This window comes from Phacochoerus africanus, chromosome 11 (genome assembly GCF_016906955.1).
Source record: "Phacochoerus africanus isolate WHEZ1 chromosome 11, ROS_Pafr_v1, whole genome shotgun sequence".
Taxonomy (NCBI): domain Eukaryota; kingdom Metazoa; phylum Chordata; class Mammalia; order Artiodactyla; family Suidae; genus Phacochoerus; species Phacochoerus africanus.
The window spans coordinates 113,028,211-113,055,106 of record NC_062554.1 but is presented as its reverse complement, the minus strand read 5'-3'; the positions used below and the strand labels follow the sequence as shown (position 1 = coordinate 113,055,106).

The following is a 26,896-nucleotide window of genomic DNA, read 5'->3' as shown; positions in this document are numbered from 1 at the left end:
ATGTATGATGTATTAGACTGCCCGCAGGGAGTTCACCTTTCAGGTGAACAGAAGAAACAAGGCTCCGTGCAGACCACAGTAGCCAAGTATTGCATGAGGAGTGCATAGGTAAGACTTAGTTTGAGAAAGGGTGCTGGGGGAGACTTAGCCTTGAGGCAGAGGCTTGAGCTCACTTAAAAGACAAGCCAGTAAGCACTCCTGGCACTGGGCCAGAACTTTTAGCAAACTTATCCTTAAGGACAAGGTGCATCTATATCTTACCAGCTGCATGGATCTCAGCGTTACAATTTCCGGCTCTGTAAGATTGTGATGAGAATATACCACAAGGTTGTGAGGATTTAATGAGCTAATACATTTAGCATCCTTAGTACAGTGTCTGACACAATAGTTTTCCATAATTTTTAGCTTAATTTAATAATAATCCTTATAAAAACCCTCTGAGGTAAGGTTGGCTCATTCAAGTATATACATCTAGGGACACAGAGGCCAATGAGACTGACCTAAAGGAGCTTCCTCACAGCCCAAGGGGAAACAGACAAGGAAAGGACAACGGCCAGGCAGCATCACAGTGTACACAGGGTTCCAGGGGTACAAAGGGTTTCTGGTGATCAAATTCGTGGTGGAGAGGCAGGCAATGCCTCCTAGCTGATGCTGTGGGTCTGGAAAGCCCACAGCTGCAGACGCAGGAAAGAAGGACTTGTGCTGCCTTCTGGTGATGAGGCTGGGTAGACACAACATGAGTCAGGTGGACCTGAGACTGGTGGGAGAAGGAGGGGGCACTGGAGCTAGTCTTGATGGCCTCCTATGACCCACTGAGGAGTTGGACCTTGGATCTAGAGGTGGAGGAAAGCTGCTAGAAGTGTGACTAGAAGAGCGATATGACCAGAGAGGATTTCAGGAGCAGTAACTCTGGCATCAGTATGAAAGGCTATGAGGAGAGTAAAAGCAGACAAGTAAAGAGGAAGAAGAGGAAATAAATCAAGTCCAGCAGTCAGGGCTTCTCACTCCTTTTCCTTTACTTACTTGGCGCAAGTGACCCAAACAGTAACATATCAATCCCATGGTTATATGAGTAAACCGAAGGTTACTGACTACAAGTTTTAAAAACGCCGATATTTACTCTCCAAAATACAGCAGCCCTTAGGACTGTAGAATAGGCTAGACGTGTCAAGAGAGCTCAGAGTTAAAAAAAAAAAAAAAAGACCAAAGCCATTTGTATGCTGTCTCAAAACCAGGTTGTTTATTGGTATGTACATACCCACACTCACACTCATACACACCCATACACCCATTCCTGATGCACTGAACCAGTACAGTACTGAGAAGGGACCTGACTAGATACAGGAGGCTGGTGAGGCAGGTCACCGGTGACTCTCCAAATAAAAAGTACATTGATTGTGAGACAAGAGGTACGCCAAGACGAGAGCCTTCTATCATGTATGCAGAAGTTCCTCTTCTTCGTCACCTCCCTGCAATATATTCCAAGACGCCCTGAGAGACCTGGGTTCTCCTGGCTGATGCCTTATGATGTGACCAACCATGAGAGGGCTACGTTGTAGAGGAGAGGCTAGGGCTGAACTTCCCATCGGCTAGCCCATCAGAGTTCCCTGAAGGAGTCAGATGGCCCTGTGGTCTCCAACTTCACTAATCTTAGAAATCTGGGGTTTTTCCATAATCTTAACGTCCATTACCCAGGGACAGGTGCTCTTTCTCTCCATCCCACTCATTTGCTGCTCAAAAACTCCTCCAGCTCCTTTCCCAGCATCCTGACAGGGAGGACAGGGAACAATGAGGGAGAGCAAGGGCAGGTGGATGCCTTGCCCACACCTGTGGGAACCTATCCAGCCCCACCACTGGTGGACCTCTCCTCTACTGCAAAGCAGCAGGAGGCTGTAAGCCTGGCACTGCCCCAGGCTCCATTACTCCTTCCGGACAGGGTGCTTCCAACCCATCATCCCACCTGCTAGCCAAGCTCCTGCTCGGAACCCAAGTCATCAGCCTGCAAACCTGCAAGGTGGCACTGCACTGGCCCCTCTCCAAGAAACATGCTCTAAATACTTCTCCTCTCCTCTCACTTGGATGAAGCCCTGGGTCCCATACACTTTCAGACACCTTAGCAGGATGAGTAAATGGGAGAAAAGGAGAGATTTCTTGGAAATGACATTTCAACCAAACCACAACCTGTATCCCTCAGCCACGGATGCTGCCATGCTGCTGGGGAAAGCAACTGAAACTAGGCAGGTCTCAGGAATTTCTGGAGGAGGCAGTCCCTGCACAACAAAAGAGCCCTATACAAGGGGTGGTGGCTTGCAGATATGCAGGAGAATGACAGCCTTCACCAACACTGGATTTCCTGGACCTTGGACATGATTCACTAAAGAGGAAGCTTTATTTTCTTCCAAGGAGATGAGGGGAAGGAAGCCCCACATTACCAGATTTTAAAGATAGTGTATATTCAATCCACCCATTAAGTGTATTCTTATGGGGCTGGGATCATCAAAGAAGTGGGGCCAAGAGGGACAGCAAGGGAAGGGACGTTGGGAGCATAGCTGCCAGTGCATGGTTAGCTCTGTTCTGCCCCAGAGCCAAGACATCCACACAATCCCTCCCCTCCCCTGAGCCCAGCAGCAGCTCCACCACATGGTTGGTGCAGGAGGCATTCCCACTGCCATTTGGGCTTAAGGCTACCACAGGCCATTGGCTCTTCCTCCAGCTGACCTGGCCTGCACCTCTCACTGGGCAGGAGGGCTGAAAGTTCCCCCATCCTTAGGCTAGGTGTTTGGGATTCAACTTAAACCAGAGCCTGGCGTCTCCACCTTAGCCTTCACTCTTCCCAGCCTCATCATCCTCAGGAAGAATGGAACCCTCCGCAGCCCTTCCCAGGCCCTAAGGAGGTCCTGAAGGTGAAGCAGGAGCTGCAGTGCAACTGTGCAGATGAGGTGGGGGAGGCAGGGTGAGGGTGCCAAAATCAGATGTAGACCATCTAGTCCAACCCAGAAGTAGACAGAAACCTCTTGTTTCTGGGCTCCAGACTAGGGCAGAGACCAAATGACCCAAGCAAGGAAGCCCGAAGTGCCCCTTTCTGGGAAGGGCCACCCCCAGCCCTAGATGCCCTGTCCTGGTCTCTGTTGGAAGTTGCATTCCAAACCAGCTAGATGCGGAAGAGGCAGGGTGGAGTCCATCCATCTTGGGCTGCCTTCCTCTCTCCCCAGCAGACCCACAAGCATGGACAACCTGGTTGCCTCCACGGCACTAGGAGACGTAGCCATGTCCCAAAGAGCCTGACAAGGGACACACGTTGGACTTTGGATAGTGGGATGCCGAGGGGGTAGACGTGTATATTCTTATATTCTGGGCACTGGAAAGTCACGGATGAGACTAGGAGCCCTGGGAGTAAGGGAACCGAGCAGGAGGGGTCAGGGCTATCCGAGCCTGTGAAACCAAGCAGGAGAAAGCCGGCCTTGGGGGCTGTGCCTAATCCCGGAAGGCGGAGAGCATGTGTCCGTAGAGATAATGGGAGTGAGCTGAGAGAGAGAGAGAAAGACAGAGACAGGCATTGCGTGGTGAGTTGGGAGTACCTGGGAAACGGTTGCAAGGTATCTGCAGCATGCTTGCAAGCACGAAGCGCCCAGGGCCAGAGAAAGCAGGAAGGAAGTGCCAGCCGGGCAGTGCTCACGAGCAGGCCGGAGCGACAAATGGCCGGCCGGCCGGCCGTGGGCAGGTGCAGAGAGGTTGTGATCCGGCGGAGGGCCGGACGCAGAGCGCCCGCGCCCGGGGGCCTGGCTCACTTACCCCGAGCCACGGGCACTCTCCCGTCAGACCCGGGGCGGGAGGCGGGGTCAGCAGGAGTAGGTCCGAACCGTGGAGGTCTCCAGTCTCTGCGCCCCCGCCGTCCCGGCTGGGAGGTTTCGGCAGCCACGGGAGAACACAGAGCGGCGGGTTAGTGCGCGCATACGGTCGCCCGTGGGGCCTGCCCGGCCGCGCCCGCCTGCAGCAGCCGTTAGTGCAGCGTCGCCTCGGGAGCTGCGCGCCCCTCCTCGGCCTCGCCTGAGCGCCAGCGCCCACCCTGCTCCGCGGGCCCAGGCACCCGGCTGCCGGGACATAGCCCAGGCCCTGCAGGGCCGCGGCGAAGCCCAGCCAACCTGCCCCTTACCTTCAGGCATGGTCTTCTTGGGCGGGGCCGGTGGGGGCTGCATGGACCCCAGGGTGGACACGCGGAAGCCTGCGGGAGCGTCTCCGCCGAGCCGCCGAGCATTCCGCCGCTGTGGTGGTCCCGCGGCCGGAAGCGTTTCCTCCAGGAGGGCGCGCGGCGGAACACCTTGTCCTCCCCCTGTGCCAGAGGGACACTCAGAGGCCCAGGGCCAGATTGGAACTGCCACCCTCTCTCCCTGCTGGGGGGAGGGCAGTCAATGGCTGGTTCTAGGGGTACCGTTCCCTCTGGAAAGAATGGAACAAGACTACGTTCCCCTTTTTGGTCCTCAGCTTTTCCCTCCGTAAAATGGATGGGGCGAAGTGGATTGCTCTGAGGGGCCCCTGCGACTGTTAGGTTTCCTGTCTCTTGGTGAGGCGAGGTCCCCGCTGCTTGGATATGGCATCTTGCAGGTGAACTCGATTTCCCCAACCGCCCCAGTCTTTAAACTGGGCTTGGGTTGCCCGTTGACCTTTAAAGTATTCCTCTTTTCAGCCTCATCCATGGGAGATAGTCACCAGCCAGCCTCCATTCACTCGTTCCTGCCCTTTTGGGGCCTCAGTATGGCTGCAGCCCCAGCGTGCTGAAAGAGTGCTGGGTCAGGAGACCTGGCTTCCATTTTACTAGCTATGTGACCCTGAGCAAGTTAAGACCCCCTCTGAGCTTCAGTTTTCCTTATCTGTAAATGTAAAGTAGGAATAACACCTGCCCTACCTATTTCTCAGGCTGCCTATAGCAGGATCAGGTGAGAACACTGACAGTGATGGGTCTGGCAGATAGTCAATCTGAGGCAGACTTCTCCAGAGGAAATAGTGGCAAGCCCCCTGCCATCTGCCCCCTCACCCCTGCCAGCCAAGTCTCCAATATAACCATCTCTGCCAACAGGCACCCAGAGACATAACCCTGAAGGATGTCCCACTACACAGGCCTCTCACCCTACCCTTCAGAGCCCATATCCACCCTGCTTGGCAGCCATGCCTAATCCCCCTCCACCCTTGGGCTGTCAGAACTGGTGCAGGTGGATGCTCTCAGCAGTAACAAGAGACATCAACTCATCACTTCTCACCACACAACCCCTCCCAGCCCCATTAGGGTTGTTGCTTGTGCCCTGAGTAGGTCAGACGCTCATCAGTTCTTAGCACCATATATCTCTGTTATAGAATTCATCATAGCATTTTTACATGTACTTATGAGCTTGCTTCATCAGTTTCTTTCTTTCTCTTCCTCCCTCTCCCCTCACCCACTGTCCCTCAAATTCTATGCTTCATGAGACAGAGATCATTATATTTTTTGTTCCAACCAATATATCCCTAGCCCCTGAGTAGCGCCTGAGAACACCTGCAAGCATTCAACAAATATTTGTTAAATGAATGGATGACAGCTGATTCCCTATGCAGGCATTCCATCCTTGATTTTTATCAGGAACTTTCCTCATCATTTCTGCCTTCCCCATGATCCTATACTTAGTCCAGAGACCTTTCTCTTCTGTTCTTCCCCTTCCCTTTCTCTCTCACCTTCTCTCCCTCCCCTTCCTCTCTATTTCCACTGTCAGCCAACCCTAAGGACTCATTTCTGTTTTCCTACCCTGTCCCCTAAGACTCAGATGTTCTTTCTGGTCCTCATCTCCTCAGTCCCTTGAGTCCTGCTATCCATGTAGGGGAGAACTGGATATAGCTCTCCAAGACCTTGAAGCTTCAGAGGGGAAACTGAGACCCAGAACTGGCAAAGGAAACAGCTGCAAGACACAGCTCAATGATGTGCTAGATGGCTGGACAGGAGGCAGTCTCTTGTTTCACTCCCTCCCCCAGATCTCATCTTATTCCTAGGACCTGGACTTTTACTTTAAGCTTCCTTTTAAAGAATCAGTCCTCTCCAGCCCCACACCCAGCTGCATCCCAGAAAGCCCACTGTGTTGCAAAGATATCACCTACTCAATAACTCCACCCCAGGGTCTGAAGCCTGATAGGCCAGCTAGCTCCACTTTTAAGAGGCAGCAGGATGTAAGGAAAGAACACAGAAATCAGATACACTTTTGCTTCAGTCTTGCGCTGCCACATATCAGCCTGTAACAGCAGGTAAGTTACCTCTTTGAACTTCAATTCATCTGTAGGATGGGATAATAATCATCACATGATGATTGTTAGCATAGAGTAAGCGTCTGTTATCACTGTACCCCCATGCCTGGCCCAGAGCAGGCATTCAACGAATATTTTTGTAAGGATTTATGGAATAAAGAGTTTTCTAAGTTAGAAAGCACCATTCAAAGATAGATGGGAAAGCTATAGCAAAGAAAGCTAAGATCCTAGGTGTGTGGGGAATAAGTAGGAGGGTCCACATTTATAGGGGCACTGGGAAGATTCAGATATCTGAGTGGGGACATCTGGTGGATCTGGCAGTTTATCTCATTGACTGGAACATTCATGTGCACATACACACTTTAATGTAATAAGTGTGTGTGATATGTATGTCATATATGTATATGTGTAAAAAACATACTCCAAATTTCAAGGTACTTCTTTAAGAAAACAAATTCTGTGTGTTCCTTAGTGTGTACTATCTACTGAGGCAGAGTAGTCATTCCACAAAGGTGGGTTTTAGCCCTGTTAAACCCAACTAAGAAGAGACTAATTGATAAGTAATACTAATGGTGTCCCACGAGGAGGCCCAGAAGTCTAAATAGAGGCATTGGTAGGGGCAGGGGTACAAAGACAAGGAAGCTGTGCAGAAATCGGGGGTCAGAAACAGATCTGACTGAAGATGGAGAAGCTAAAAATAAACAGTCTGGGCTCTTTTTAAAATTGTTCGGGGAGTTCCCATTGTGATGTAGCAGAAATGAATCTGACTAGGACCCATGAGGATGCGGGTTTGATCCCTGGCCTTGCTCACTGGGTCAGGGATCTGGCATGAGCTGTGGTGTAGGTCGAAGATGTGGCTTGGATTCAGCGTTGCAATGGCTGTGGCATAGGCTGGCAGCTGCCGCTCCGATTCGACCCTTAGCCTGGGAATTTCCATATGCTGGAGGGGCAGCCCTAAAAAGCAAAAACAAAACAAAAAACTTGTTTGGCAGTTAAGGCACATCTGAAAGGAAGGACAAGCAAGGCTGGTGATAGGAAAGTGAGGACGGAGGAGGCAAGGGCCAAGGAGGGGGCTTTGTTTTCAGGAAACATGTTCTGTTTTAGTAGGCATCTCTAATGGGAGCAGCACGGCTAGAACTTCAGAGTCTTCCCAGACGAAGTCCAACCCAAACTCAAGGGGGATGCTGGAGGAAACCCAGTGGAAGAGATTGTTTCTTTGGCAATCAGGAGCGGGTTGAGAGGAAAAACTTTTTTTTTTTTTTGCTTCTTAGGGCTGCCCCCAAGGCATATGGGAGTTCCCAGGCTAGGGGTCAAATTGGAGCTACAGCTGCTGGCCTGCATCACAGCCACAGCAATGCCGGATCTGAGCTGTACCTGCAACCTACGCTACAGCTCACAGCAACGTGGATCCTTAACCCAGTGAGCAAGGCCACGGATCAAACCTGCGTCCTCATGGATCCTAGTCATGTTCATTACTGCTGAGCCACGACGGAACTGAGAGGAAAATCTTAATTTGATATGAAAGTCTACGTAAGGGCAAGACAAGAGAGAAAGCTGGGATGACAGAAGCCTGAGCTGTGAGTTTAGCTATGTTAAACTGTACTGAGGAACATGGGTGCAAACCTGTCATTTAATGATCGCAGCATAATGTCTACCTCCAAACAAACACATTAGTGCAGATATGCTGTGCTGACAGCACTGAAGAGATGAGGTCTAAGAGATAAAGAAAAAGTATGATCCCAAAGAGATGGCTTTGGAGGGTGGGGGGAAGCTCTCTGTCATGTGGTTAAGAGGTTTGTGGCACAGAGCTGGAAGATGCTAGAGGTATAACATAAAGGAGCCCTCAGCTTTTGTACGAGGAAGTAGTGTAACAGAGACTTGGCCAGGTCTACTTCTAGGCCTGGCCCTGTCTCCCCAACCCCCTGACATCATCCTCAGCCTCTATGGCTCTCCTCCCATAGGCCTCCTTACCAGTCAGCAGTCCCAAGGAAAGCAGAGCTCATGAACTCAAATCGCCACGCCCCTAATTCACAGCCAGGTACTCACATCATCCAGCTTCCGGTCTGTGCCCAAGGCCAACAGGTTGTTGAACTCTCTCTCCATCACCTGGCGTGCCTGGAACACACAGGATGAGGGAGGGGGCTGTAATTAATGACCTCTAATGCCATCTTTCACCTATTTCCTAGGGGCCTAAGGGCAGAGATAGGTTTTTCAGTGCATTTAACCCACTAGCCCTGATGCTACTCCTTCAATTTAATCTCAGTGTTCTCTTAGAAATAAAAATGTAAACCTTAAAGATTTTTTTCATGTGGAGCAACTTAGAAAACTGTAATTTTTTTTTTTTTTTTTAAAAGCAGGCCCACAGAACACATGGATGGACAGGCTTCACCTACTGGGGGAGAAAGCCCCAGTTTGTCTATCAGGAAGAATCACGCCATACTACCTCTCTAGAGGAGTAAATAAGCATGTAGACCATGGATAGTGAAGATTTAATTTATTTAGATTAAATAAATGTATTTTATAAGGTTCCTCATCAAAAATTTTACTTAGGAAGACACCTCAGTCATGGATATTGGTGGCCTTTAGGCTGAGTGGGGTCCCTAGGCTCCCCCAGTAATTTAACTCATTAGGAGATTTGAGAAATGTCAGGAACAAGAATGTTTTTAAATTTAACACCAGATAGTTTTAACCATGATAATGAAAAATTCCATTCTGGGTCAGATCCTACTTCCCCTAGAAGCTAAGCTAAACAAATGGGTCAGAAAAATAAGAAAGATTAGAAGGCAACAGAGAGGTAGATCTGCTACTGTTTATAGATGTTTACTGCTTGCTAAAACTGGATGTATTTAGAGATAGGGGAAAAAAGGAAAACAAGCCCATTTCTGTGTGGAAAATATTAACCACAGTAATCTGTAAGGACAGTCTTTAGTATTGGGAACATAATATTTTTATAAATGATTGGAAAGGAGAAGCACAGTTAATTTTCAAGCATGCAGATGACACTGTCCTTCTGGGTAGCGAAAGGTGACTATAACATTTACAAACTTCAGAAACATTTCACAAAGCTGTGTGAATGGGCAAGAAAGCAGCCAGTGTGGTTGGAGGTGAGCAAGCATAGAAAAACTCCATCTTGGGAGAAATCTCAGCTCTTCCTGGAGAATGAGGGGGAATCTGTGCTTTCCACTCTGACTGGTTGGGACAGGTCATGGCAAAGAGCCTATAGGACACCCTGGCCCTGTGTGCTGCCATCACCCCCAAAAGCCAATACACTACCCAGAATTACAAGACAACCCAGCCCTACCCTTGCACAAGCAAAAACTCGTCTGCTCCCAGAATAGCTTGTGCAGCTCTGGTGGCTGAATTTCAAAAGAGAGGTAACAGCTGCAAACAGTCCAGACAAGGGCAGCTAAAATGATCAGGGCACAGAGACAAGTCTATATGAGGAAAGGCTAAAAGAATTAAGACCACTCTGTCTGGAGAGACAAAGGCTCAGGCCCAGAGGCAACACAATCATAGATTTTACAGAATCACAGAAGGTGAGAATCGGTCAAATATAAACATTGGTACCAAATCACAGACAAGTAGGATGAGGCAATTCTCTTTCTCAGGGAGAGCCCATGGGGGCTATATTTTGGACAAAGAAAATCAGAAAGTACTTTATACATCAAGCAGTACTTCTAGAGTCCATTACCCATCGGAAGTTAAAAAAGTCAAACATATAAATAGGTTCAAGAGAATTTAGATATGTTCTTAGATGACAGCTCCGTAATAATTATGAAATTTAATGGAAGGAAATAGCTAATCTTTTGAGCTGTTGACAGGGAGACAAAGTCCTGGCATGGGGAAGCTCTGGGCTGTATTATTCGGTATGTTTAGCTTTCTTAAGCTTGGGGACCCAGGAGCAGATCCCTAGGATGGGACACAAAGGAGATATGCATTCTCTGGTCCTTCTGGGTCTCAGGGCTAGTTTTCTTTTAAGAAAATTCAAGTCAGAAAAGCAGGTTGAGGAAAAATCTCAGCTGCAAAGATGGGGCTGGGAGGAGATGGGGATGCCCACTGCAGTATGGGGATTAGCACACTATTCTAGACCTGTACTCTGTATGTGAAGGACACATTTCCTAGGGGCTTGGTTATGCACAGGGACCACTTGGAAATGTGAGGACATTGTGATCCCCTATAGAACAGGCCCCCCAAAAGCCCTCCCACAAATCCATAAACCTGTGAATATCAGAGGGAAGGAGAGCAAGAGAGTAGTAGAGAGGGAGAGACTGAGACTGAGATCCATGACAAGGATGCCCACCTGGGTATTCTGAGTGGGAATCTGGAGGACCAGGGCCAATGTGTTGTGGTCGAAGTTCTCGTCCAGGGCCAGCAGAGCACCATGCACACCACTCTCATGCAGGTTTCCAGCGTAGTCCCGGAGCCCAATAGACTGGACCCAATGCACCACCTGGTCGTTGGTCCAAACCAGCACATCTGGAGGGGAGGGTGGGAAAAGAACAGAAAGAGATAGGTTTGGCCAAAGCCCCTTCAGGGACAGAAATCAAGGCCCCTAGACCCAGAGCCCCAGTCCACCCTCTTCTCTGACTCCTAACCACTCTCCCCACCTCAAATTTCTATGTCTTCCTTCTGTCCTCCCTGGCACCTGGGTTGCTGAAGGACCAGCACCACATCACTGCATTCCTGCCAGCCTGCAGGACTCAGGGTCAGGCCAGTAGGCTTTCTCCTCAGAGCCCTGGCACAAGGCATCCCCTGCCCCAAGGTGGGAATGGCTGGCCCTCTTCTTTCTACTTTCAAGACCTCTTCTAAGACTTGCCTCTCTTTCTTGTCCAACCCCACCCAGATCACCAAGTTCCATGAACACTGTCTCATGCCTGTTTATAGCACTATCCCAAGGAATTCATTGCATTTGTCCAGCTGGTGGTCATTGTCTGGTGTGTGAGGGAGGTAACTGGGCAGGGACTATTTCTTCTCCACCAGTTGGCAGCTTCCTTTGGGCATGGACTGGGTCTCCCTCATCAGACTGGGAACTCCCTGCTCCCCAAGGTGGGGGCTGTGTCTTCCCTCTCAGATTTGGAGCTTCTTTGAGGCACAGAATGCCTCTCCTTTCACTCAGCCCCAGGTAGAGGTCAGTGAGGCAGCCCCTGCTCCCCCGAGGCTGCTCCCACACCTTCCAGAGGAGGCTCCACTGAGCCTGGCACGCTTACCCTTGATCTCATGCTGACTTTCCTCCCGCCTCTTCTCCAGCTCCTTCCGGTCATAATTCAGCCTCTTCAGGCACATGATGCCATACTGAAGACTGGTTCTGCAGGCACACAGCCCCACCCCCCACCCCAAGCCACAGCCTCAGTGGGGCCATGCTGCCGCCACATCTGCCCCACACCCGGCACTGGCCACAGCACATCAAGACCTACATGCCTCCAGCACAAAGAGCATCCCAGCCTACTCCTGCTCCTCCTTCCCCCAGGGCTTAGACAGGAACCATCCCAAGGCCACTTCTTCCCCTCTGCCTACCCCAAGTCATCCTTCTCAGCTAGAGTGTGGGCCTGATTGAGGAAGGAAAGTTCTTTGAATGAAAGCAACAGCTTCCTCCCTCTCCAGGTACTGGAATGACAAAGACTCCCTACAGATGTTCTGTGTCCCCATTTCACTCAGAGTCCTTACAATGGCCTACAGTGACACATGACCTGTCCCCATACTCACAGGCCTGTTGTTCCTTAAACACACATGGCATATATGCCCTGGGGCCTTTGCAGTGGCTGCTCCTTCTGCCTGGGAACCACCCCCCTCACCCCCTAGACTGCTGTGTGGCTCACCCCCTGTCTCCTTTAAGTTTTTGCTCAAATGTTATCTTTTCTATTCAGTAGTTACCTTGTCCACCTGATTTAAAACTGCAACATCACCAGCAACATGCCAGTCCACATTCCCAATCCCCCTTACTCTATCTAGTCTTTTTTCCTGCTACCTTTTTATTTATTAACATTCTATATATTTATAATTCCTTGTCTCTCTCCCAGTTACAATGTAAGCTCTGTGAGAGCAAGGAGCTTTGTTTTATTCACTGATATATCTCAAACCCCCAGAATGGTGCCTGACACATAGTAAACACTGTAAGTGAATGAAATAAGTCACATAAAGCACTAAAAGTACGTTCAAAAGTACCAGGTACATAGTAAGCACTCAATAAATAATAACTAAGCCAGGCCAAGAACTAACGAATCTATAGGCGATAAAGGACCCCACAGGCTATTAGTCCAAGCTCCCACCTAGTGCAGGAGTCACCCCTATAGCATCCTTCTGAGTATTATGAACACCTGTGCATGGACACCTATGGTGATGGGGAACTCACTGCCTCTTCAGGCAGCTCATTCCATCTTGGGCAGCTTTCACTGCTGTGTTCTTTCTTAAGTTGAACTACTCTGTCATTCAGTCTCTCTGGGCTTTGTTATCTATAAAGTGGAGAAATAGAAGGTCTCTCCCAACTCCAACTGCTTTTGACTCTATGTTGAGGTCATTGCTTTGTGAGATTAAATTATTCTTGATTGTTCCCTCCTCCTCTCCCCTCAGTTCTACACAGGTAGCCCATCTGCCTAAAACAATCCCTTAGAGCTCAGAGATACCACTTCTAGGAATTCTTTTCTGGCTCAAGGCACTCATTCATTGCTCAAGCCACTGGTTTAAGCTTTGGTTCCCTGGATGGGGGTGGATGCACACACACCTCTTAGCTGGAAATGCCTCTGATTTCAAATCTCACTATAAATTTTAGTCCAGTTCCTATGCTGTCGCATAGCATAGACAAAATAAAAGGGCTTAAAGTCAGATCATCCTGGGTTTGTGCCACCTCCCAGCTGAGAGGCACTCAGCATAAGGGAGATGGGGGTCATACCTCTCCTGTGGAGCTGCTGTGAGAATTAGAGGTGATCATGTATGAAAGGGCTTAGACCAGCCCCTGCAACATCACAGACATTCAGCCATGGTACCAATTTTAGGAGGACATTTCTGATTATTTGTGCTTGTTCTCCTATCAAAGCAGGAGCTTCTCATGGAAACCTGCTCAAAAGAACACTATGGTCTAAGGAAAAGAGCTTGGAGTTGAGTGTCAAGAAAGGAGCATGTTAGCTCCATTCAGTAACCAGTTGGATGACTGATCTGGTGATACTATTGGACTGGTTTTCCCCATCTGTTAAAGGAGAGTTTTAATTATTTTATTTTTTCTTTTTATGGCCACACCTGTAGCATATAGAAGCTCCCAGGCTAGGGGTTGAATCAGAGCTGAGCTGGGGCCTACACCACAATCATGCAATATTGGATCTGAGCTCCATCTGTGACCCAAGTTGGAGCTTGTGGCAATGCCAATCCTTAACCCACTGAGCAAGGCCAGGGATTAAGCCCGCATCTTCATGGAGGCACCATTGGGTCCTTAGCCCACTGGGCCACAATGGGAACTGCTGAAAGGAGAGTTTTTAAATATCTCTTTCTCATCATTAAAAAATATGATTTAAAAGAATTTTTAAAGATATAATATATGCTTATGAAATATTAAGTGGAATAAAAGCAGTTATATATATAATTGAGGTAAGAAATGTGGAGCTGCTTTAGAAAGCTGAAGTGCCAAAGATTTAGAGCTGAATCTGGAATCATGTGTACAGGCTCAGTCTCTCCTAGGGTGTGGGCATAGGGTCCGGGGGAGGGCTTTCACAATGTGCGGTGGGACTGGGCTGTCTGATCCTCTAGCAGCTCAGGCACATCTTAGCTTGGCGAAGAATGGCCCTTCTCTCAGTCCTATCAATCACTGAGGAGGGGACAGGTGCAGCCAGGCCTGGCAACCTCCCAGATTGACAGAGACAAAAGATTCCCTTTTAGACTCAGTGGTGAGGGAGGGGCGGAGCTGAGGGCAGACACAGCTAGGGGTTCCAGCATAGGAGGCTGTGCAGTGTGGTGGCAAGAGAACTGGATTTGAGTCAAGAAACCTGCATTCTGCTATCATCTGAGTGACCTTGGGCCATTGCTTCTTCCTATGCCTCAGTTTCCTTACTCATAAAATGTGGAGGCTAAGTAGGTCCCAACCCAATATAATTTTCTGTTTATGAGTTTGAGAGGCCAACAGACATCTGCAGAGGCCTGAAAGAACCTTGCAAAGCCACACACTCCCAGTTCCACCATTTGTCACATTAACCACTCAAGGCAAAAGACCTGGCTCAAACAGCAGCCTGTGCAATTTGAAGTTAGATGTTAAAAAAGGACTTCCTAAAAACTATTAACTCCTGGAACCATTACCACCCACCTTACTCTACAACTCCAATGCTGCCTGGTGTCAAGCAGGCATTTCAAATGAATGGAGCCTGCTGGAGGGGCTAGGTAGGCCTGGAGAACACCTATGTCTTAGGGAGGGCTGCCGCTCTAGCTCCAGCTGGTTGTTTCCATGCTGGGATATGTTTACAGAGCTTTCTGGTGGAATCTAGACATCTAGAATTTTGCATAACACTTCCTGGTGTTTAAATACTGGCAACTGAAGTCATCATTTTTAAAATATATAATGGAGGCCAAACAAAATACATCTGTGGGCCAAATTCTGCCCTCAGGCTGCCCCTTTGAGATCTCCAACACAGACACTTTTGCATAGAAGACCTTCTCAACGATGGGGAGAAGAAGACTGGAAGACTTCCTGTGCAAAAGGGTGTGAGTTTAGGGCTGAGAGGCTCCGATATGGGATGCTGGCAGGGCAGAAGTTCAAGAAGAGCTTTCTTGTCATAAGATATAAGACACCTAAAATAGAGGCTGGGTTCATCATGAGTCTTCTCAATTGTAAATGTAGAGAAATTTCAGAAAGCCCAAAACAAGAAATCAAATTCATACCCAGGGAGAGAATTTTCCAAGTGAAGCTAAGGAGAAATGACTGTGTCTTCAGGGATGCAGGTGAGAGAACTAAACTCTCCAATTGCAGGGGAAGCAAAGATCAAACTTTCCCCAAAGGGAGACCTATTACCACCCTGAACAGGGACGAAAAGAGAAGGAAGCACCTCTGTTCCTGGACTCAGAGCCCCAGGGTTGGTGAAGACCCACGTTGGGAGATGGACCCAGGTCCCAGCCTGGCTCACCGGTGGAAGCTGTCCACCATCTTCAGGTGGACCCGGAGGTCCTTCTTGGTGAGATGATCCAGCATGCGAGCGTCCACCAGGCACTCCATGAAGTAGCTGCGGTACTGGGGGAGCCCCAGGCTGGGCAGCCACTCATTCCCAATCCACTCATGATTCATGTCCCCATAGGCCAGTGTCTGAAGAACAAGAGGGAGGTGGCTGGGGGCAAAGGCACTGCTGGTAGTAGGTCGCAGCTGGTGTATCAGTGTGAGAAACCTTACTCAGTCTCCATGGCAGTGCAATAAAATTTCAGGTTATTTTCCCTCAGGGGCTGGTAGAGGCAAGAGGTGGGTATTTTAAATGGAGTTTTTTCAGATCCTGAAGTGATACATTTCTACTCACTTATCAATTATCCACACTAATGAACAGAAGCAACTATCTAGGCAGCAGATGACAGGAAATCTTTCCTGCTGACTATGAAATGCATTTGTGGTGCTGGAAGGTAAGTTCTCAGCCTCAAGCCTGCTGAGCCCAGGGGACAGGCTACATTACCTGCAAAGTGGCAAAGAAAGCCAATTTCACTTGGGAAGCTGGCTTCACGTGGTCCACAAGGGAGTTAGGTTTTGGCTAAAGATGTAGAAAAACAAAATATGGTGACCTACATCTGAATAGCAAGTGCTCAGCTCTCTAAGGCTTGGTTGTCTCTCCAGAAGACAATGCCTTTGGTGTGTTGCCCCCACCCCCACTACGTGCACCACTCACATCCAGTCTGGTTCTGAGAGGCCAGTTTCCTCCTGCCTTCAGGGAAGGGACCTCCTTGACCAGCTATCTTTAGAAATAGGTTTTTTGTTTTTGTTTTTTTTTTTGTCTTTTTAGGGCCACACCTGCAGCATATGGAGGTTCCCAGGCTAGGGGTCTGACCTATACCACAGTTCACAGCAATGCCAGATCCTTAACCCACTGAGTGAGGCCAGGGATTGAACCTGCAACTTCACGGTTCCTAGTCAGATTTATTTCCGCTGTACCACGACAGGAACTCCTAGAAAGAGTTTTAATGGTAACTCTTCATCAGTCTCATTCCTTGCTCTACTTGACTTTTTAAGAATTGAAAATTTTATTTTGTTATCTTTTAAGATGAAATAGTTGATATATATACATATATAGATAGATAAAATATATGTAGCCTATGTTCATGATTAAGCATAAACATAAAGTTAACATCTCTGGACACCATCTATGTTATCCACACACCACTGCATGCATCCTTATGTTCTTTTTTTTTTTTTCTTTTTTTGGGCTGCACCTATGGCATATGGAAGTTCCCAGGCTAGGTAGCTGCAGCTGCCAGCCACAGCCACAGCCACGGCAATGCAGGATCGAGCTGCATCTGTGACCTACAACACAGCTCACAGCAATACTGGATCTTTAATCCACTGAGCAAGGCCAGGGATCAAAGCTGCATCCTCATGGATACTAGTCAAGTTCGTAAGCCAATGAGCCACAAGAGGAACTCCTGTCCTTATGTTCTTTTCTCCAATCTTATGTCCTACTGCCCCTCCAGAGATAACCACCATACTGAGTTTTCTGTCCATCATTACCCTGCTTGAAAAAAAACTTTTTTTTACAGTTCTTATAATCACAAATAAATGTATATCTAAACAATATATGATTAAATTTGCTTGCTCTCAAATTTTTATAGAAAATCTTTGGGGACTTAACATTTTTCACTTTACAAATATATGTCTGAATCATCCATTTCCTTTGCTGAATAGCGTTTTACTATGAGAATAAAAACTGATCTAACTGGTCTCCTACTGATAGGGATGCCCAGTAAGTATACACGGTGCTGCTCCATGCTTCATTTTTCTTCATGGCACTTATATCTATCTGACATATTGTCCATTTATTTGTTTGTTTACTGTCTGCATCTCCCCTTAGGTTGTTCTCTTCTGTATCCAGAGAGCACAGAAAGGCCTAATACCCCTAGTAGCTGCTCAATAAATCCTTGCTTACGAAGTGAATACATGAAAGCCCTTTGTTTAGCTCACCAGGGGTACCCCTGAGAGAGACAGGAAGAGAAAGAGGATTCGTACTAATCTAAGTCTCATTACTCCTGGGAAGAGGGACAAAGTGAGGGGAACAGGCAGGCATGCTGGGGCCACAGCCCTCCAAGGCTCCTTAGCTGCCATGGTGAGAAACCAGAAGAAGGAGCTGAAGGGGAATGAGCGGGGAGGGGAGTTCAGCAGGAGGAGAGAACCTATGTCTAGGGCTCTTCGTGTGCAGAGAGACCTAAGAGACCAGGGGCTCATAGAGTCCTGACAGGGAGTGAACCTATTGGGAGAACACTGCCCCAAACTGCTGAGAGATGGTTTTGGTCAAGGGGAGGGGGTCTTACCTGAGCCCAGCTGCCCTCCTCACTGTCCTAGGAACGAGTGCAGCATGTCAGGGGAAAACAGGCAAAGTCAAGAAACCTGGCAGCCTCAACCCAAGAAGAAGGAGCAGACACCCCAGTAGCTGCACGGGTGACTAGGAAAAGCTTGCTGGGATAATTAAGAGAGCACAGAAGGCTAGTGCACTGTTTGTGTTTGCAGCGAGAGGGGATCAAATGTGTGTGTAGCAAAAACACAGCTAAGCAAAGTGCCAAGTTCTCCCAACCATCCCTGTTTCGACACTGAGGAGCAAGCACAGGGGTAAGGACTCTGGCTTCAGGCCTATAGCAGGCCAGAGCACTCCCAAGCCCTGCTCTTCTTCACTGCAGTACACCAGTGGCCCAGGGTGAGCTTGTGACCCCCTGGGAGGTAGCCTCCACCATCCCCCACACATGAACTCTTCCCATTCTCACTTCTTTCCCACCAACCCACCATCCTAAGGACAGAACCCCATCACACAGCAGGGATACCAATCTCATATGAGAGCAGCTGCAACCCCCTCCGGCGTCCCATCTTGTGCAAGTCATCAGCCCTAATCCTAGGCCCAGGGCTCAGGGCCAGACTCACTGTTTTAGTGGATTTTGCCAGAGTTTCCATCTCTTCATGGGTGACCCAGACATTTCCAGAAGACTGTAGGCAGAGAAGAAAACTAGGTGGTCCTGTGTGTGGTTCCCTAGGATCCCCATCAGGCTGGGAACCCCAAGGACAACCCCGAGTCCTCCCACAGGCCCAGCCCAGAACTCTGCACACTGTCTATCTCTGAGCAGCTCTCCTGCATCACTGTATCTGCACTGCTTAGCACCGTGCCTGGCACACGGAAGCACTCAACAAATGTTTTCTGAATGAACATGAATGAATGGTGTGAATCTGGAATAAGGGGTGACCCCAGTCAGAGAGATGGACTACCGAAGGAGTCCACAGAGTGGTTTACATTCTTGTGGAGAGGTTGGAGGACCAGAGTTTATAAATGCTCCACTTCCTCACTTCCCCCAACCTGGTAACAACACAGAAGCCCAGAAGTACCACCATGGAAACACTTCCCAAAGATCCGGAATTACTGGCAGAGCAGGGGTAGGGAGATGGAACCCATGAGTGCTGAGTGGGAGGTAGGGAACTAGTCCTTCTAGAATCAGTGTTACTTCCTCTTAGAGACGTGGTGGAGCCCTCTGTGGGGATGGAAGTAAGGGGAAGGACTCAATGCTACGGTCTTTCCAATGACCAATGTGAGACTTCGTAAAAACTATTCTGGTGCTTCTGAAAATGTCCTGGATGAGGGAGGGGCTACTCACGGTCCTGGAGGTGGGTGGGGCAGAGGGGCTGGTCAGCGACACCATCTCCTGGATGGCCAGCCGGAGCTTGAGCCGGTGTAGGGCATTGCTGATGCCAATTTCCCGTTGGATCTCTGTGTCTGACAGGGCTGACATGATGGCACCACTCTTGACGTTGGCCCGGCAGGCTGCCACATACCAAGCAGGCATCCCCACCCAGAGCTGCAGATATGGGACACAGAGGTTGAGTGAAGCCCATTCTCCCAGATCTGGGCTCCATTGTCTAGAGCTTGGCAATACTGAGGGGCAAGGGCCCAGCTTCATTCATGGTCTGAAAATAGCAAATGCAGAGCAGAGGAATTTAGAAATGTGGAGATTACCATCATCAAATACCTCTTTTCCCCATTTTACAGATGAAAAATCTGAGGCCTGGGAAGGTGATGGGATTTTACCAACATGCCAAGGATGATGACTATCTGTGAAAGTCTAATGGCTCAGTAATGATTAGTTACCCTTATGCAGACTTAGCTACCCAAGAGGCATCAGTATACAGCATCACTTCTGTCCTCCAAAATACGTGGTGTGTATGTTTGGGGGCAGGGGATGGCTCAATGCTGGGTACGGCACATTTGCATTTGGGCAGGGGAAAAACATGCTGGGAAAATTCTAGGACTACCACCCCTCGGCCCAAGGAGCCCATGTCCCAATCCACACATCCTTCCCACTGGACCCCTGTGCAGACTTACACTTCCTCTGTCTAGATTTACCTCTAGCCAGGAGACCACAGTAGGGCCGTCCCATTGGGCAAAGGGCATTCCTTTTCTGCGAGCATCTTCAAGCAGCTGGTGTCTTGCAGGAAGAGGAACAACAGACTCACTAGTCTTTCCTTTTTTTCTCATCCGTGCTTACTCCCAGGGTCCATGGTCTGTGCCAAGAGTTGGGATCCCACTACCCCTGCTCCCCATCACTGCTCTATGCCTGTGGCAGTGTGACACCAAGACACGAAGCAGCAACACCTCTCCATCCCCAGAAGCAAAGGGCTCTTACTTTGATTGCACATGGCCTGATACCTGGACATTGCAGTCTGCTCTGCCCGAGATCTCTAGGTACTGGGTCACTCTCCCACAGCACCTCCTTCCCACTCAGGTCACCCTAGGAACAACCTCCTGGCCCCTGCTGTGCCCACTCAGACCAGGCCGACTCAGTTCAGAAAGGGCCCTGCTGAGCTCTGGCTGCCTGAGTTCATTCCCATGGCAGTCCGGGGGAAGGACAGCCGGTGAGGGGTTGGGCCCCACCCAGGCAGAACCTGGCCTGTGGCTCTTACTTCTTCTTCAGCCGCCGGTCCCGCTCTGCCTGGGTCCCCAGCTTGGCAGGCACCATGGGCTCCTGCAGACCGAGTTCGGAGTCTGTCAGCAGAACTAGAGGGAAGAGATGGCATATCAGCTTGGCCCTCTGCTTCTTTTCCCTTGGCCTGGGCCATGGCTGGGAGCAGCAGGAGGCTCCTCTGTAACAAACTAAGAGGGCCTGATGGAACCCCTATTATTCCTGGAGCCTCCACACAAAATCCCTACATCCAGGCAGTCCCACAGTGGCATTACATAGGTCACCTGAAGCCCAGGGAGTCTTTCCCTGGGAGCCTCAGCCCTGGAGGTTTTTCCAGCTGAATGGACCGAAGTCATTCCCCATTATGGCAGTGAACCCTATAGACAGAACTTGTCCTTCCTCCAAACCAAGGTGCACTGGAAACACAGAATTCCAGAGGGGTACAAGGCTCAGGCATGATTATCCTGACCTGGGTTGGGCGTGGGGAAACAGGCACGCTCAGAGATGTGTGTCTGGGCCTCTTTCTCAGGGTCCTGTACTTGCACGAACTGCAAAAGGGAACATGCATAGCTCTGTCCTCTTCTATTAAGGATTTCCTAAACCAGTGGCAGAACCCTATAGAGTTCATGGCAGGGGCAGGATCTTAGAATTCATTTAAGTCCAAGTAACTCCCTACAAGTGCACAGAGGGCAGCGGGTGTCAAGATCCAGAAACCAATCCAGGATACTGTCCTAGGTTTAGGTGCCGACATGGTGTGGGGAACTTAGGAAATCATAAGGCTTCACATGAAAGACCTTCTCAGCCCTGCCCCTCCCATTTGAGGAAGCTGGCTCTTACCCTTTTCTGCTCCTTCCACCCCCTTCCCTCCCCACTAAGAATAGATTCAAGTCCATACAAAACTCTCCCACTCCCTTCCCCTGAGACACACACCTTTTCTTAGCTTAGCTAATTCCTATTTAGCCTTCAAGCTTCTGCCCAGGTGTTGGCCAGCTGCTACCTACTGCTACCTACTGCCCCTACTGCTCCAAGGCTGACCTGAGTTCCAGAAGCACCCAAAGCATATGGCTATCTTAATACTGTTTTGGAATCATTTCTTTTTTTCCTTTTCATTAGAAACTGAGCTCTTTGGAGTTTCCATTGTGGCTCAGTGGTAACAAACCCGACTAGTATCCATGAGGATGAGGGTTCCATCCCTGGCCTCGCTCAGTGGGTTAAAGACCTGGTGTTGCCACGAGCTGTGGTGTACGTTGCAGACACTGCTTGGATCTGGCGTTGCTGTGGTGGTGGTGCAGGCTGGCAGCTGTAGCTCCAATTTGACCCCTAGCCTGGGAAACTCCATATGCCACAGGTGCAGCCCCACAGAAAGAAAAAAAAAAAAAAAAGAAAGAGAAACTAAGAGAAACTAAGCTCCTTGAAGGAATGCAGTGTTGCTCCAATACCTAATACCTTGTTTAAAGTAGTTAATACATGTCTATTGAACAAATAACTGAATAGATGAGGGAAAGAGAGAGAGGAAGGGAGAACATAGAAGAAAGGAAAAGGAATGGGAGAGGAAGACAGCTAACATTTACTGTGTGCCTACCACATGCCAAGCACACGCCAGAACTTTGGATTATCACAGAGGGGGTAATAACGCTACCCCCGCCCAAACACTTACTTGAATATAATGTCTACAAAACCATGATTAGGCATTATGATGTTCTGAGCCCTAGAGGCAAGATGTACTAGGAATAAGTTCTACATTAAAACTGACTCGCTTTGAGAAAGAACCAAGGAATTTCTCCTGATGGTTCTGAGCAGAGTACATCAGGAAACCTCCAAACTGGAAGGAACCTCAGAGGACAACTTCACACTCAATACAGGAACCCCTTCCACAGCATACCAAATAAACAGCCATCCTCTGACACCTGACACTTCTCGTGGCAGGAGCTACCATGTCATAAGACAGCTCTTCCCACTGTGAAATAGCTCTAAGAGAAAACTGCTTTTTCAGAGCTGAAGTCTGTGTGTCTGTAGCTTCTGCTCACTGGTCCTGGGAGACAGGCAGAGAAGACTGGATCCAAGGACACCTTCCTGCTTCTTCCCCCTACTTGCACCCATTTACTAGGAGTGGACAGAGACCATGGCCCGTGGCTCCATCTCGGCTCAGCTGGATCAGCCTGCCTTTCTCCTTCTTTCCAAACAGGCGGCCGATGGATGATTTGATGCCCTTGCGCTTGGCGCCCTTGTGCAAGGAGTCCTGGCTGCTGTTGCTGCTGCTGGGGTTGCTGCCTGGATCCTCCAAAGCACTACAGGATAACAGCCAGGAAGGGGTGGAATGAGAAGAAACATACTTAAATTACAGCAGGAGAGATGGGAGTTAGACTTCAGGAAGAACTTACAGGAAGTGTCAGAGTTGGGGGTAAGGGGGAATGATCAGAGCAGGTGACCAAAGGAGACATGGGAATGTCCTTCCCTGATGGTGTTTCAAAGAGAAGTGAGATGTTCAGACACCTGGGACAGGTAAGATGCAGCCTGTTTAGAGGCAGAGAGAGGGACGAGATAAACTTGGGATGGAGAGTCTCGAGGTGGAGTCTGCTCCACTTACCTCTTGCCTTCTTCCTGGCTCAGGGCTGGGTGGCCAAGCTTCTCTAGCTGCAGTGTCCTGGGTGAGGAAGGAGGAGAAGTCTCACATTTTATGGTGGCTTTATCCTCTCGGTTCTCTTCCCGAGACACTGGTGACTGAACAGACAGTGGAGCAGTCAGGGGATAGAGGGAGATATCTGGGGCCTGCCTCCCCAGCCCAGACAGGCAGAGGAACATGGAGAAATGCAGAGGGGAGGCCAGGGGCCTCTCAGAGTTCAGACTTGGACTCAAGGGCCCAAAGGGGAGAAGCCAGAAGGGAAGGGCCTGGGAGACTTAACCTATTAGTACCTGGATCATCAGGCAGCACTCACCAGCAGCTTCCTCCTATGCTTTCTTAAGTCACTGGGCTGGAAGAGAGAGTGAAAGGTGAGCTAGAACTCACCCTTTGGATGTCTGAAAGGTAGCCCAAGGGGAGCCCAGGGGTCTTAGGATGAGAAGATAGGGTTCAGGGCCTCACATGGGCCTGGAGAGAATATCACAGCAGAAAAAAAAGCTGGCTTGAAAAAATAAGTCAGGGCTACTTCTGGAAGAGAGAAAGAGGTATGGGCACTGGGTGAGTTTCTTAAGCACCATCCAAGGGAGAGGGTAAAGGAAACACTACACAGCCCTCTCCTAACTCAGGACAGGTGGTGCCTGGCATGCTGGGGTCTGCACACATCATCATAAGAGGCTGGGGCCCAATCAAGCCCTGCTGTGCCTTGTCAACTCCCCTCAGCCAACCCCAAGGCAGAGCCCAGTGATGACAATGTTGTTCAAGTGCCCTGAGACTCTCACCAGGGTCATGACCCCCATTCGGTCCAGGTCCTGGGCAGCACTGCGGGAGGTGAGCTTAGGTGTGGAGCGGCCGCTGAGTGGAGGGGATGCGCTGGCCAGGGACAAGGCAGTCAGAGAGGTGGGGATGGAACCACGTTTGCACAGCTGGGTCAGGTTTAGGGCCTCCATACTGCCGCTGGTTACTCGTGTCTCAATCTCCTCAGCACGGAGCTCTGTGGACTCCTTTTCTTCCTGGATCATCCTGCGAAGTAGGCAAAATGGGACCTCACCATTTGCCCCAGAGAAGACCAGCAGAGGGCAGGTGTGGGCACTCCCTGCATTCACCACCTGGTGACCCCAGGCGCAGGGCAACATCAGGTTTTTTCTGGCATTGCCAGGACATACAAAATCTTCTGGGCACAGTTGTTTCTCTTCCACTGAAGCTTAGACAATGTGCTATCTTTCCTGTTAGCTGGCCTAATGTAACACAACTCCATAGTTTAACCAATGCAGTTGCTAGGAAAGGAGGTGATTTAGTTAGTGGAATGCAAACCTTTCTACAAGTCAGAATTCTCGGCCTACCACCATCTACAGGGCCTCAGTTTCCCAACATACCCAATGTCAGGAATGGTCTAAGTCAGTGGTTTCCAAATACAGGACTTTAATTGATGCAGATCCCTGATGGAGTTTCTCCTGTTTCTTGGAGAACTTAGAGTAACAGTGATACAGTGATAATGTTGTTATGTGCAGCGGGGAGGCACTTGGGCAGGAGTGTGTGTATGTACTCACATACACATGCACGCGCGCGTGCACACACACACACACATAGAGGTATAAAGATGCCAACTGCCCTTCAGGAGCAGGGCCCATCTTTATTCTCAGAGCATGTCTTTCTAACTTCAGGGATGTTAAAATGTCCTTTCTTTTGTAGAATGGTGGTGATAGGAAATGGTAATTACCCTTAATGCTTTACTTTGCAGCATGAAAGTTAGCAGTGCTATGTTAGTGCCCTTCCCTGAGTGAGTGAGTGTCTAGTGTTTTCATCTTGCCTGGTCTGAGAAATCCAAAAGTGTGGGAACCACTGAACCAGATGAACCTTACCTCCCTGTAAAGTTCTGATGTTCTCTGGTTTGGATTTTCCCTTGCTGTCTGCCATGAACATCAATAAACTCTCTACAAAGGCAGGGTAAAGTGCAGGTCTTCGTAACCTTCCCTGCCACTGGTTCCCGTCTGATGCTTTATGAGGGATGCGAGGCATGGCACAGTGCACTGAGTTTAGACCTGAGTTTGAATCCTGGCTCTGCCACTTACTACATAATTTTGGGCAAATCACCTAATCTCCCTGATTTCTATTTCCTTGCCTATAAAATGGAAATGATGCTGTCTCCCCCAGTGCCTGTGGTAAGGGTAAGACTGACAAAAGCTCTCACCCTGAGCTGGGCTCAGTATGTGGGAGCTACACTCTTAGTGATTATGTTTAGCTACCAGAGCTTCAGGAACTCGGCCCTGGAAGGAACAATGAAGTCTGAGAAGTTAACCTGAAGTCCTGTCCCTCCTTGTCCAGTACTAGGTTCCTAGACTGTGGCTCTCTAAGGTATAGCTGTTAGAGACAAGCAAGCACATGTAGAATCTCTCCTGCAGTGACCAAACACAAAGGACCCCTGTCCTTCAAGGCACCTCCCAGGCCCTCTACCCCTGCCCTAACCTGATCTCCTCGTTGATAGCATCCAGCTGCTCCTGCAGCATCATGGCCAGGGTCTGGGCATCTGAGTGGCTGCTGGGGGAGACAACGTCCATGGAGCCCACCAGACCCCCTGGCTCATCCTCATCCACATCAGAGATCTCAGGGTCACTGTCAAAGGCAGGGGTGGCTGCGGGGACCAGCACCCCAGGCAGTGGAGATGGCTCCCAGTCCTTAGCAAAGAAGGAAGGTAGAGTAGTAATAAGATACATGAGAAGTTCCTGCTGTGGTGCGGTGGGTTAATGATCTGGCTTGTCTCTGTGGAGGCGCTGGTTCAATCCCTGGCTTCGTGTGGTGGGTTAAGGACCTGGCATTGCCGCAGCTGAGGCATAGGTTGCAGCTCTGGCTTGGATTCAGTCCCTGGCCTGGGAACTCCTTTTGCCTCGGGGGCGGCCAAAAAAGAAAAAAGAAAAAAAAAAGGCACATGAGATGCTAAGGAACAGGGCCCTTCCCACCTATACCAGCAACACTGGCATCTCCTGGGAGCTTGTCAGGCCCCATCTCAGACCTACTGATTCAGAATCTGCATTTTAACAAGATCCCTGGATAATTTACTTGTATCTTAAAATCTAAGAAATACTACTCTAACCCAAGGAGCCAGATAGCAGAATGGTTAGCAACAGATTCCAGAGACTGCCTTGCTTTGAATCCTGGCTCCACCAAACACCAGCTATACGACCACGGGAAAGTTTAGTGCCTCAGTTTCTTCATCTATAAAATAGGATAATAATAGCAGCTACTTCATAAGTACCTGTGAGGATTAAGTTAGGAAAAGCACAAAAGGCACTTAGCACAGTGCCTGGCACCAAGTAAGCACTATATAAAGGCTATTTGTTTCTATTAACACAAAAGGTGACTAGATGTAGGGAACAAGAGAAAGCCAAGTAGGCCTGACTGTCCTGTGTCTCACAGAGTTTCAGCACATTACAAGACCCTCTGGTTAAACCTCAGAGAGGGTAGCTTCTCAAAAATCATTCTATAAACACCTTCAGTAGACAAAGGCCCTCAAGACGAAAGAGCACAGAATTGGGCTGGGAGAGTGAAAAGAGCCGGGGAAGAAAAGGAAAGAGGCCATCTCTGACCCCATTCTCTAGAATCCAAACCCACAAGTTCCTCTTAGGGCTCTTTCCCCATTCTTGCAGCCTTAAGACTGAGCTCCTGGGCAGCTGCTGTGTCGTTATAAACAGAAAGAGGAAAGGGGGAGGGGGAAGAGAGAAAAGAGGTGATTTCAGACTTTGATTCCCCCTAGGGGCTTTCCAGGGGCAGCGATGAATCTTGCCCCATCAGACTAGGAGTTCCCACCTTCTCTACCTATATCTTCTGGTGTCCTAGAGCATGCAGAGGACCTGGGCTCAAGAGAGAGCAGGCTAACAATCTTGAGGCTAGGAAGGAATCAGACTTTCCCAAAAGACTGAA

At 49.3% G+C, this 26,896-nt stretch overlaps 1 protein-coding gene across 1 annotated transcript in view; it reads right to left on the bottom strand.

The window, feature by feature from the left end:
- Positions 1-1,218: 1,218 nt before the first annotated feature.
- The window catches only part of PPFIA4 (PTPRF interacting protein alpha 4), a 49,881-nt gene continuing 24,203 nt past the window's right edge, over positions 1,219-26,896 (bottom strand). The window contains 16 exon segments of the mRNA XM_047752904.1: positions 1,219-3,524; positions 4,154-4,231; positions 4,234-4,330; positions 8,311-8,379; positions 10,565-10,740; positions 11,472-11,569; positions 15,363-15,538; positions 18,338-18,400; positions 19,060-19,260; positions 19,806-19,887; positions 20,363-20,456; positions 22,483-22,649; positions 22,949-23,082; positions 23,298-23,333; positions 23,761-24,001; positions 25,445-25,653. Coding sequence (XP_047608860.1) covers positions 3,475-3,524; positions 4,154-4,231; positions 4,234-4,330; positions 8,311-8,379; positions 10,565-10,740; positions 11,472-11,569; positions 15,363-15,538; positions 18,338-18,400; positions 19,060-19,260; positions 19,806-19,887; positions 20,363-20,456; positions 22,483-22,649; positions 22,949-23,082; positions 23,298-23,333; positions 23,761-24,001; positions 25,445-25,653 — 1,971 coding nt within the window. The 3' untranslated portion in view covers positions 1,219-3,474.